Source organism: Bubalus bubalis, chromosome 1 (assembly GCF_019923935.1).
Source record: "Bubalus bubalis isolate 160015118507 breed Murrah chromosome 1, NDDB_SH_1, whole genome shotgun sequence".
In the NCBI taxonomy this organism is placed as follows: domain Eukaryota; kingdom Metazoa; phylum Chordata; class Mammalia; order Artiodactyla; family Bovidae; genus Bubalus; species Bubalus bubalis.
The window spans coordinates 152,615,481-152,628,525 of NC_059157.1; the positions used below are offsets into that span (position 1 = coordinate 152,615,481).

Below are 13,045 nucleotides of genomic sequence, written 5' to 3' on the forward strand. Positions count from 1 at the left end.
AGAGATGGAGGGAATCCTCTGAGCCTGTGCTGGCCCCACGCCCACCAAGGAGGACATGCCTGAACACTGCGTGGCCAGGTCTCAGCCCCTGACTCCAGGCTCTAACCCACTGGCAGTAACTCCTTATATGCACATATGTGTGCTTTCTGATTTGTGCTGATTTAGGTAAATCTGTAAGGATCAGACAGAAGTATGAGGCTTACTGAAAGACAGATAAAATAGATATCAAAGTGTCTAATACTGGACCTCATATGAAGGAAAGAGTGGAAACCAGTTCACTGGTTGAACAAATGCATGAATGCTATTATTTGTCTCCCATACTTGGTTTATCATGGTAAGTATATCTAGTATTTATACAGGGGATATTTGCTCTTAAGAGAGTCCAAAGGAAGAGACAGATATTTTGACAAGAAACAGATATCTGAAGAGGGATCAAGAGAATGCTGATGCATCTTCAGTTACTACCATCTTTCAAAAACAGTGTTCTACGTGCTTTCACCACTTGGAATACCTGTACTCGTAACAGTTAATTTTGCAAACTGTCTATACCCCCTCAAACAAAGTGTGACCTGTGGACTGGCAGAGGAACATCAGCTGGGAGCTTGTAAGAAATATAGTATCTTAAGCACCCCCCAGACCTACTGAATCAGAATCAGCATTTTAACAAAACCCCAAGTGACACATTTGCACATTAAAGTTTGAGAAGCTCTGATCTACAGTCCTATTTTCTAGGTAGAATTATAATTTTAACATATTTTCATTGGAATTAGAAGCTATGCAAATAATCAATGATACCCTGAAATCAAGATTAAAAAAAAAAAGACAGGTTAAGCTTGCAGTAAATATTCAATGATCAAAGTGGGAATTGTATTTCTCAGTTACCAGTATTCATTGTTATCAAATGTATCAGAGGGGTGAGTCTGGATGTTTTGGGATTGCTTAATGGCAAATCTGGTGGTCTGCCACAATGTTCCAAATATCAGTTGGCTTGCTTAAGAGTGTAGCTTGATTTCACCATCACAAAGTGAAATCAGTATTGTGTCTAAAAATGAAATATAGAAATCTGACCCCAATGGCTGGGCAAATGGGCCCCACATCCCCAAAACTAAAACCCAAAAGACCAACCCAACAAACAGGTGGGGAGGGATCTGTCTAGCACACAAATAAAGGTGGTAGTATTATGGGGGAAAAATACTCAAGGATTTAAAGGATATCTCATTAAACATAGAGTCAGATGACAAAATCCATTAGGTATATATGAAAAAAATCAACTCAAAACAACACTCACCGGGAGGAAAGGCTTGGCTTCCCGCTTTTGCTACAGCTGGTATAAATTCCTGGGCCATCATCAAAGAAGCTTCCCAGTGCCAACTTCTGTCGGATAGATTCCCTCTCATTTTTCTGTGCCTAAAATTTCAGGAAAATAAAACATGCCGATAAGCAGGCAGATACATCACAACCAGAGGCAATCTAACTGCTAGGTCTCTTAGAACTGTAATATTAGACAAAAATAAAATAAAACAGGCCACAGCACAAGAGCATTTGAATTAATAAGAGCTGAAATGCAACCCGTCATCCCTGACTCCAAGTCTGTGAGTTAATTTCAGTTCTTCAGAGCACATTACGATCACTAGTCTAGGAAATCACCCTCATGGTACTAAATGGTTGTCATCAGGATGGAACTACAGCTGACTCTTGAACAACATGGGTTTGAACTGCTCAGATCCACTTACAGAAGACTTTTTTCAATAGTAAATACTATAGTACTTCATGATCCATGACTGGTTGAATCTGTGAACCACACACAGGCATGGCTGACTGTAAGTTACAGGCAGATTCTCTACTGTACTGAGGGTCAACACCCCTAACCCCCTGTTAGAGGGTCACCTGTAGATTATTTGGTGCTTTCATCTTTCTTCTTACCTGCTAGATATGACAAGAGTAAAAGAGTAAAAGCATGGAGGACAAGCACTTTGTCCTAAATCAAATCGCTTTTATCTTAAATGAGGGCTCATGTCTTTTGCCTTCTTTACCTGGTCCCTTTCAGTCCACTTTCTCTTTGGCAAGAACATCAGTTCATTCAACTGGCAGGCACCAAGCCTCTATGAGAGGCAGGAGCCATACTGTGACGCTGGAAGTAGGGCTCAGGATGGATAGACAGAGCCTCTGCCCCCACCCAGCTTACAGTCTTGATGGGGACATTTGTTTTTGTTCAATATCCTGATCTCACCGGGTTTAGAATGTGAGAAATCCTAACACAGTGCTTGGAATAGCTGGAGGATTCTCACTGGACCCATCTGTTTCATATTTTGAAGGGAAGTCAGGTCCATGTGCATAGGAACAGAATTTGGTAAACTACGCTACTGGGATAATTTGGATATGTTTACAACACTTGGCTTCCCATAAAAGTCCCATAAAAACTCACCATGCTGAACTTCTAAACCCTTTAAACAACAGGAGAGGAGATTAGACATGATTTCCTTAGTTAAAAATAAACCCACAAAAAACAAATATAATGAGTTGGATATCCTGGGGTGAGAATGAGACTTAGGTTTTCTGTTTTTGTGGGGTGAGGGGGACTGTGAGAAGCACCATTTTAAGTTTTGAGCAGGGAGCTGAAGACGATGCTGACCAAATTATATTACACAACACAGCTCCGGTGATGGGGTGTGGTCACAGAATACCCTATGACCCTGATTCTCCCAGGAGGTGGTTCTGGGGCCACATTTGCTGCCACCAGTACCCACAAGTTACAGCGGAAGCTCTGATCCACCATCTGAGCCTCACTGTCACGGTAATGAAATGTACAGCCTGCCGTAAGGACAGGCTGAAAAAGGGCTTCACTTCATCCCCAAGTGAAGGGCAATATACTACAGGCTAAGGAGGCTATCTAACATGGTAGTTACTAGTCACATGTAGCCATTTACATTCAAATTTAAAATTAATTCAAATAAAAAATTCAGTTTCTCCGGTCTTACTACTGCATTTCCAGAGCTCCAGAGCCACAGGTGGCTCTAGCAGATACCATATTGGAAGCTCAGAATAAAATATCCGACAGCGCAGCCCCGCTAAGACAGCGTTAGCTTCAACAGTCTGCACCAGGATTTCCTGCAGAGACTTAAAAATGCACATTCCCATCGCTTCTGAGCCGTCTGGCTAAGATCAAGTGTAAAATACACACTCCTAGTCTCTAGCACCGGATATTTAGTTTCAATAGGCTTTCCTTCTAGTTCAAGGAAAGCTCTTTATTTTCCTTTTTTCTAACATTTAAAAATTCTTGGACACTATAACCATTCTTTCAACTTTCATATTTAGCAATTATATTTAAATCTATCCATCTACTCAGGTATCTTCCTATTTTGTCACGTATCCATGGAACTGTGTCATACTAGCAGCTATAGAGTGTGTGTGTGTGTGTGTGTGTGTGTGTGTGTGTGTGTTACACAGCCACAAGGTGAAAGACTGCTTCTGTACAGTTACAGATGTGATGCTGATCTCATTTGATTACTGGGCTAGGAGAGCACTGAGCCCTGAGAAGGTAACCACAAGGTTGTAAAGGGACGTAAAGAATGCTCTTAATCTCACTAACCACTTGAAACTGTATTTTTGGAAACCTTAGTTAAAGCAACCCACCCTTCCAACTATGCAGGGCTGGTACTTACTGGTGATGGTCCTGCCAAAATAGAACCACACTTGACATCTTTACTTAAAACAAATTCATTTCAAAGTCCCAAAATCTGCTACGCAGATTGAACATAGTCAGAGAACTTATTTCTGAATCCATGTAACAGACAAGAGAGATTATTACTCAATGTCCTCTACAGTCAGAAAACTGTTGAGTGGAATGAAATATCCAAATATAAAATCAGTAGATCATAACATGAGTGTTAATGACCAATATTGTCCAACATTATCCTGGGGTCTGGAAGAGATTTTCTTTAAAAAAAACACCTATCCCGGGTGTAAAGGTGTTAACATACCCTTGATTCCATGTCTGTCCTGATTTACTTGGTATGTTAAAGCGATAGATAGTAGCTGCTAAGTCACTTCAGTCGTGTTCAACTCTGTGCGACCCCATAGACGGCAGCCCACCAGGCTCCCCCATTCCTGGGATTCTTCAGGCAAGAAGACAGGAGTGGGTTGCCATTTCCTTCTCCAATGCATGAAAGTGAAAAGTGAAAGTGAAGTCGCTCAGTCATGTCCGACTGTTAGCAGCCCCATGGACTGCAGCCTACCAGGCTCCTCCGCCCTCGGGATTTTCCAGGCAAGAGTACTGGAGTGGGCTGCCATTGCCTTCTCCTGATAGATAGTAGAGAAGCTCTTAAAAATATTCTTATTCATGTTAATTACAATTTTAATACCAGAATACTTAATAACAGTTTAAAGAGGTCTGTTTTATGAATGGATAAAGAACTTGTGGTACATTTATACAAAGAAATATTACTCAGTCACAAAAAGGAACAAATTTGAGTCAGTTGCAGTGAGGTGGATGAACCCAGAACCTCTTATACAGAGTGCAGTAAGTCAGAAAAAGAAAAACAAGTGTTGTATATTAATGCATATATATGGAATCTAGATAAATGTTACTGATAAACCTAGTAGAGAACACACTTGTGGACACAGTAGGGGAAGATGAGGGTGGGATGAATTGAGGAAGTAGCATTGAGATATATATATATATATATGTATGTATACACACACACACATATATACAATCATGTGTAAAGTAGTGGAAAGTTGCTAAATAACACAGGGAGCCCAGGCAGGCACTCTGTGATAACCTAGATGGGTGGCATGGGGGAGGGGAGGGAGGTTCAGGAGGGAAGGGATATATATATATATATATATATATATATATATATATACCGGAGGCTATATATATATAGACTGATTACATTGTTGTCGGAGAAGGCAATGGCAACCCACTCCAGTACTCTTGCCTGGAAAATCCCATGGACGGAGGAGCCTAGAAGGCTGCAGACCACGGGGTCACTGAGGACACAACTGAGCGACTTCACTTTCACTTTTCACTTTCATGCGTTGGAAAGGAAATGGCAACCCACTCCAGTGTTCTTGCCTGGAGAATCCCAGGGACAGCAGAGCCTGGCGCACTGCCGTCTATGGGGTGACAGACAGTCGGACACGACTGAAGCGACTTAGCAGCAGCAGCATGTTGTTGTAGGGCAGAAACCAACACAAAATGTAAAGCAACTTTTCACCAATTAAAAAAACAAATAAAATTTAAGAAAACAAAGAGGACTATTTTGTAATACACAAATGTCCCCCCCTTATCCTTTTCTCTCTCTGGATCAAGAAAAGTACAGGGCTTCCCTGGTGGCTCAGTGGCAAAGAATCCACCTGCCAATGAAGGACATAGGTTTGATCCCTGATCTAGGAAGACCCCACATGCCACAGGGCAACTAAGCCCAAGCAACACAACGGCTGAGCCTGTGCCCTAGAGCTCTGGAAAGGCAGCTACTGAAGCCTGTGTGCCCTAGAGCCTGTGCTCTGCAACAAAAGAAGCAACCGTAATGAGAAGCCTGGGCACCGAAATGAGGAGTAGCCCCACACTTGCCACAACTAGAGAAAAGCCCATGAAGCAATGAAGACCCAAAACAGCCACAAATAAACAAATAAATAAAATAACAAATTAAAAAAGGAAAGTATGAGGAATATAAAAGTCACCATAATCCCACCACTGAGACACAGATCACTGCTAACATTCTGGTATAGTTCCTTTTAGTTTTTTCTAATCTTATGTGTGTATTTTTCTCTTTTTTCTAAAATTGAGATCACATTGTTTATTATACTTTGAGAACTGCCCTCATTCATTCAAAATCCTTTAAAGATACCATTGTAAATGGCTGCATGCCATTCTATCCTCTGGAGTTATCTTCTATTGTTACCCATTTGGGTTGTATCCAATTAAAAATGACATAGAAGTTAGCATTTTTATATCAGTCCTTGCCCACATGTCTGATTATTTCCTCAGGATAAGTTCCTGGAAGTGGAATTACCAGATCAGCTGAGTGTGAACATTTGTTGAGGCGCTTGACACATTTTGTCACATTGCTCGAGAGGAAATCTGTTCCAATTTACATGCCCACCAGCAATGTGAAAGGGTGCAGCTTTCACTATATCCTGGCTAACACTGAGTTATTTTCACTTAAAAAAAATGCTATTGGTTTTAATTCGATGGGGGAAAAAAGGGCTATCCTTTTTAATTTCTTTGATTACCAGTGAGATGAAATATTTACATTTTTTCAATTAACATACTAGCTTTTCTGGAAACTACTTACTATGAGCTTTGCTTATTTTTCTATATAGGTCTGAGAGTTCTGAAAATTTTATAGAAAGCATATGATTCATCTTTTTGAGTTTGGAACCTAAGTGTTACATAGTTCAGTCAATAGTGCACTCCATCTGAAGTATCCGATGGCTCTGTGCTTGGAAAACCCTTCCCAGTCCAGAAGTAAGGGCTCCCACTTGATGTTGGAGGATTCATTGAGAAAACTTATGTAAATTGCTTAGTAGTAGTACCTGCCCTATGGTAATGTAAATCTGCAATAAATAGTAGCTGTTATGATTAATCCTCCAACCATTCTTGCTCTGAAGCTGAGGAAACAGAGGCTGCAGGAGGGTTACGCTACTATTAGATAGAAGAGCAAGGATTCAAGTCCATCGTTCTGGGGCCACATCTCCCGGCTCCTCTTCCACATGGATTAGTCAAGTGTCCAGGCGGACACCATGCTGGAGATAGATATGTATCAACTTCTTTCCTGAAATGGATGTGACACTTTCTCAAAAAAGGAGAATACACTTGACTTTAAAACATATACTCTGCATGGCTAATCATAACCACAAATATTTACAACACAAATATCTTCTCATCGGAGCCACTCTCTTGCCATCACTGCTCAATCTTCCTTCTGGAACAAATGTGATTCCTAACATTTCAAATTACTATATTCAACTGACTAGTAAAACAGTTTTTCTCTTAAACTTCAACAATTGGAACCCAATTTCCTTCCAGTTGCCCACATGTATAAAGTAGGAGTGTGTGTGTGTGTATGTGAAATGGAATATTCCTTGCCAAATCAGTAAACAAAGGATACCATAGTCCTCAGCAATTGCGGCCCAATGAGTTGGTGAGCCTTGAGGAAACTCAGGAAGGAAAGAATATCTGCCATCTAGCAGCCGTCAGACTGCAGCCACTCCCTAAGCTGAGCCCTAAAAAAACTCAGGAAGTGAAAACACAGGATATTGGCCCCAGATAGCTGAGGTGCATATCAAAGGAATGATTTGAGTGAGCCTAGACTCTAGCATCTTTCCATACATAGAAAAGTGCTAAATTCCTTAATTTGGGATATCTGGTTTTCTTTAATTAACAGTCATCTTTTGCTGTTCAGATCATCTGCCCTTTATTACAAAACTTTTCTTTTTAATTGAAGGATAATTGCTTTTCAGTATTGCGTTGGTTTCTACCAAACATCAACATGGATCAACTGCAGGTTTACCCATTTCCCCTCCTATTTGAACATCCCTCCCGCCTCTCTCCCTCTCCCACCCCTCTAGGTTGTTACTGAGCCCCAGTTTCAGATCCCTAAGTCATACAGCAAATTCCCATTGGCTATCTATTTTACACATGGAACTGAACTTCCCCTCAATGCCTCCTTGGAGCAGTTCTCTCAGGGTTACTTGAGATGCTGACTACTGGGCTTAAAGTCCTAAAAATTCCCACCAAATAAAACGTAACTCTCAACTTCGAGGTTGTAAGTATTTTTTAAGTCTACACTTGTGTGCACGTATAGTTTCGAGGTTCTTTTGTTCTCTAAGGAATTATACCTGCAGGGCAGTTATGTCTTCTAAGCCACCAAAGCCCAAAGATGCCCCAGGGTGAAGAACAGCAAAGTTCACAGGAAAAGGAGGAGGCGGACACAAACTACACTCTGCGACTGTGTTTATGGCAAGTTGAGTCACGTCCACTCCTAAAACAGCCTTGGGAAATACTGTCATAAAACCAAAGTGAAACATCTAAAATCGATGTTGCTAGCAAAATGCAAGAGGGCACCTGAGGAGGAGCGGCTCATCACTATGAGACAGAATGGCTCTCACGACCCTCATCAAGAGTGAAAATGCGCTCACAGATTCACCATTGTCCAGTCACAGGCAGTTTTTGTCCTTGCCTGTCACCGAATTTCCCACTGCCACTCTCTGAGCCTGGACAGATAAGGCTCACAATGGCTTTTGAGTGCATCACGTGAGCAGAGATCTCAGAACATGGACCACTGAGCCCTTGGACACTCCAAACGCCAGGGCTCAGCCTTTCCCATTGTGTTCTAATTCCCCAAACTCGACAAGAATCAAGACGGGCGTTTGGTAAAAGCAGTGCTCAATCATGTCCTACTCTTTTGCGACCCCATGGACTGCAGCCTGCCGGTATCCTCTGTCCATGGAATTAATTTTCCCAGGCAAGAATACTGGAGTGGGTTGCCATTTCTTCCTTCAAGGAATCTTCCCAACCCAGGGATTGAACTTGTGTCTGCCTGCACTGGCAGGCAGATTCTTTCCATCTCCAAATCTGGTCCATCCCAAATTCTTTTCATACTTTCTTTGGGATGTGGCTGTACCCAGTCCTTACATACCCGTTACCCACACCCCTCCTCTGGTCCTGTCTTCGTCTCTCTCAGTTCTGTTCACCTTGCTCGCAGCATCTGGTTGCTGATGCAGGAGCCACCTAGTCTTCCACATGCTGATCTTATAAATTTATAAGCAGAAAATTGTGTATTTTGCACATTTCTAAACTTTATTTGACAAACTGTATTTTTGTGAGGGCAGCTGCAGGCCCACCAGGGTTCTCAGAAACACACAACATCCTGCGCCCAAACCTATAGCCAGCTGGTGCTCAGGACACTGCCAGCAGCTGCTTCCTTCTGACCCCTCCACAGATGCTGGTCCCATGTAGCCGGAAAGCGCCTGACCCAGAGGAAGGGGTTCCTTAAACTCCCTAAAGCAGGAAGACACATAAGGAAGCTTGGCTTAGAGAATCAGGGAGAACAGTTGATGCAAACGATTCAGCGGCGCTTTGGGAACAAAGGCAGACGTGAGCTTAGGCGCAGTGACAACCTGAGGCTGGATGGGATTCAGTTATGGGGAAGGAAGTAGGGGAAAGGAAAGCATTTCTCCCTGGTTTCTTGTTTTCCATCTCTTCCCTGGGTTGATCTTCCCCTCCTCCCCAGCTCCATGGTTTCCTACTTCTACCTGTTCACTATGGGAACAGAAATGGCCTGTTATTATTGGATGTGCTTATTTTACCATGCTGTCTCAGTACAATTCACTATAAATCCTGTAAGATACCACTTCCAGCAGCCTCCTTCCTGCCTTGCTAAGGTTGTTAACTCTGTCAGGGCTTCTTATACCCCAGGGTGCATACCAATCACCTGGGGATATACATTCTGATTTAGGGCCGGAGAGCTTGCATTTCTTTCTTTTTCTTTTTTTAAAATTGGGGTATAGTTGCTTTGGGCTTACCAGGTGGCACCAGTGGTAAAGAACCCGCCTGCCAATGCAGGAGATGTAAAAGATGCGGGTTCGATCCCTGGGTTGGGGAGATCCCCTGGAGGAGGAAGTGGTAATCCACTCCAGTATTCTTCCCTGGAGAATCCCATGGACAGAGGAGCCTGGTGGGCAACAATCCATAGGGTTGCAAAGAGTCAGACACAACTGAAGCAACTTAGTCCACACGCAAGTTGCTTTACAATGTTGTGTTAGTTTCTGCTGTACAATGAAGTGAATTGGCTATATGTATAAATATATCCCCTCCCACCCCACTCCTTCCATCCCACCCTTCTAGGTCACAGAGGTGAGCTCCCTGTGTATGTAGCTACTTCCCACCAGCTATCTCTTGTGCACACGATAGTGTGTGTGTGTGTGTGTGTGTGTGTGTGTGTGTATATATATATATATATATATCAACCTCATTCTTGAGACCTTGCCTATCTAACACACTCTAGGAGTTGCAAGGAGTTAGTAGGCTCACAGAAGGTCCTCTCTCCCTCTCTAAGCTCAAGAAGCCTCCAGGCATGAATGTTCTTTCTCCATCTTTCACCTAGGCGTCCCACGTAAGTCTCAGGAAATGTCTGTTAAAGTGATGACATAAACATTTTCCACCAGTGGGGAAAAGGAAAGCAATGTGCCATTGAGGATAAACCTCCTGAGGTCTGGCAGCTGCCTTATTCCAGGAGCTGATGAATACCCTGGTCCCCCAAGGCCCAGGAAGAAACTTGGGCTGTAGGGACCTTGCTGTGAAGCCAGCATGCCAAATGGAGAATGGCATAGATGGGTACCCGCACAACGTGGTCTTCTCTCTCTGTTCACAAGTTTCTTTAAATCAGTAGTGCTCAAATTTGATTATGCATGAGAATCACCTGGAGGGTTTGCAAAACCATACACTATTTCTCTGATTCAGAAGGTCTGGGGTGAGGCTGAGAAAGTGCATTTCTAACAAGTTCCCTGATGCTGCTGGCTCAAACACCTTGAGAACCATGGTTTTAAACACCTGAACCGATCAAGGAACTACACAGGGCACAAAGCTGGTACTCTTCAACTGAGCACAGCTGTGTTGCCTGTGGACTGTCCAGATTCTGGATCCAGGTGCACTGCATTGGTAGCTGTCTGCTCTCTGCAGACAGGCCTTGACAGGATGCCTGTTTTGAAGCGATTAATGTGCCCGTTGCTTCAGTGCAATCTATTGCCTAGTGATATCTGGCATCATTGCTATTAGCAGCATCTACCAGGGGATGCAACTGGGATTCTGGAGCTCCCTGCAGAAAAGAACTCTTCCTTTAGGAGAATAATAGTGACTCTTATTTCTCTCCTTAAGAAAGGAACTTTTACTCTAAATTTATAGGCAGCATTCAAGTGCGAAGGAGTCTAAGACTTTTAAACATTAGGAACCAGAAGGACAAACTATTTGTTAATTTGGAAAATTTTCTTTTTAACAAAAAATAAAAACAAAACCCCCCAAATATTGATAGTATTTTCTACTTATTTTCTCACTGAAACAACTACAGGTTTGTCACAAGATCAAAATATGAACACAGCATTCTGTAAGAATACAGATTGCATGCTTTTGAATGGCAAGGGCAGAAATACTTGCTCTGGGCAGGTTATTTCAAGTTCTTTCATCTGATTTCATCCCCTGGGAAGGCCTTTACGATTCTTAGTGGAAATGTAAGTTAAATAACTAAGTATCTTCCCATTGTATCACTGAAATGGATATTAAATCTGGGTGCTTTTTTTCAGTTTGTCTTTCTGACATTTTCTATTTCAGACACTGACACTAAACAATCCAGAAAAGTTTCCTGAAGTGCTGTTGAAATCTCTTATCTTTGCATCCCTACACTGATCTGCCTAAACAAGTCCTTTGGACTAGATGTCAGGCCGGGCTGTTGGGCGATGTTGAGGCCTGGGTTTGGCTTGCTCAACATCAGTACTCAGGAGAGAGGTGCCCTTGGATCAAGTCCAGGACGGGTATCCAAGCAGGGCCCAGGAGCCTCCTGACACCTATTTTACTTAAAAATTTGCCAACAGCTAAAGTGTTGAGATACCAGTCCAGAGGATGGAGATTTTTTTTTCTTTTTTTCACTCTTGGTTAATCCTGAGGATGGTTTGGCCTATTTACTGCATTCCTTTTCCTCCAGCTATTGGGAGAGGGTATCAACGAAAGGAGGCAGACAGAAATGCTGGGTGCACCTTGAGCTCTCTCCTTTTCTCAAATGACTGCCTTCAGAGACTACTTTTAGCAGGACAGTGTTATCTGGGACTCTATTTTTAACAGGCACCATCTTACAAGTCTGTAAAACCATCTCGGTCATTCCGTATCACTGTCGGAACACAACAGTTCCAAACACCACTGCAAGGTGATGAAACGGCCAAACTACAATCAGCCACAGGAAGCTGGGTCCCCTACCTCCCATGTCAGGGTGGGCTGCCCATGTGGGGGAGTTGAACACATGTGCGTGACCAGGAAGGGGTGCAGGAGCCCAGAGCAGGGCAGTCAGAGCCAGGAAGACCCACGTCAACCTCTCCACTGTGACACCTAATAGTGCAAGTTATGAAAACACTTTAAGCCCCAGTTTCTTTTTCTGAAAAAATGGGATAAAGATACCTTATTTTTTAGGTTGTATTAAGGATGAAATAAAATACTATATAGAAAGTACTTGACCCAGTGTCTGACCCAGAGAGAAACTCATTAAATGGTCCAGTTGTTAATATTAAAGAGAGGGGTGGGGTAAGTTGCTGAGAAGAGTGGAGAAAGGGATGAGAGAGATCCAGAAATGTCCAGAACGGACAGATCCATAAAGACAGAAAATGGATTAATGATTGGGGGTGGGTGGGTAGGAATTAGGAGTAATTACTAATGGGGACAGGCTTCTTTAAGGAGGGGAGCTGATGAAAACATTCTGAATTAGATAGCAGTGGTTTGTAGAACCCTATGAATATAACGAAAACCATCAAAGTGTACACTTGGAAATGTGAATCTTAAGGTATGTGAACTGTATCTCAGTGAATAAATAAACCTCACTCTCCCTCCCACAAACTGCGTGTGTGAGTCTTTTTTAAACTGAGACAAAATCCACATATCATATATCCGAAAAATCTATGGGTTCTGAAAGAACTCATTCCCTGACCACGCTGGCTCACCGAGGTGTACCAACCAGGTGATAAGATGCAAAGAAGCCTGAACGAGGAGCCAAGAGGCTTCATATTTACAAGACCTAAAACCAATCTGGCCAATTTCTCCCTTGAAAGAAAAGGAGACTCTGGCCCAGAGAGCGGAAGAGACTGTCCCTGGGGGGCTGAGGTGGGGCTGTCCAGGGTTCAGTAACTTAACGGAGTTCCTCAAGCGCATTCAGCCTCACAGATAGGAAGACGTGAGGGTGCACAGAGGTCGACGGCTGCTTTTCCTCAGTAATTGCGTGGGGCGGGCAGAGCTCCCGTCTGGAATGGCAGCTGGCATTCTGTGCTCCTGTTTATTGCAGTT

At 42.9% G+C, this 13,045-nt stretch overlaps 1 protein-coding gene across 6 annotated transcripts in view; it reads right to left on the reverse strand.

Moving 5' to 3' along the window:
- LOC102407618 (schwannomin-interacting protein 1) overlaps nt 1–13,045 on the reverse strand; it is a 178,243-nt gene that overhangs the window by 32,839 nt on the left and 132,359 nt on the right. For all 6 annotated transcript variants that reach the window (XM_006072850.3, XM_006072851.3, XM_006072849.3 and 3 more), the window contains one exon: nt 1,289–1,407. In XM_006072850.3, coding sequence (XP_006072912.1) covers nt 1,289–1,407 — 119 coding nt within the window. The remainder of the gene's footprint in view (nt 1–1,288; nt 1,408–13,045) is intronic.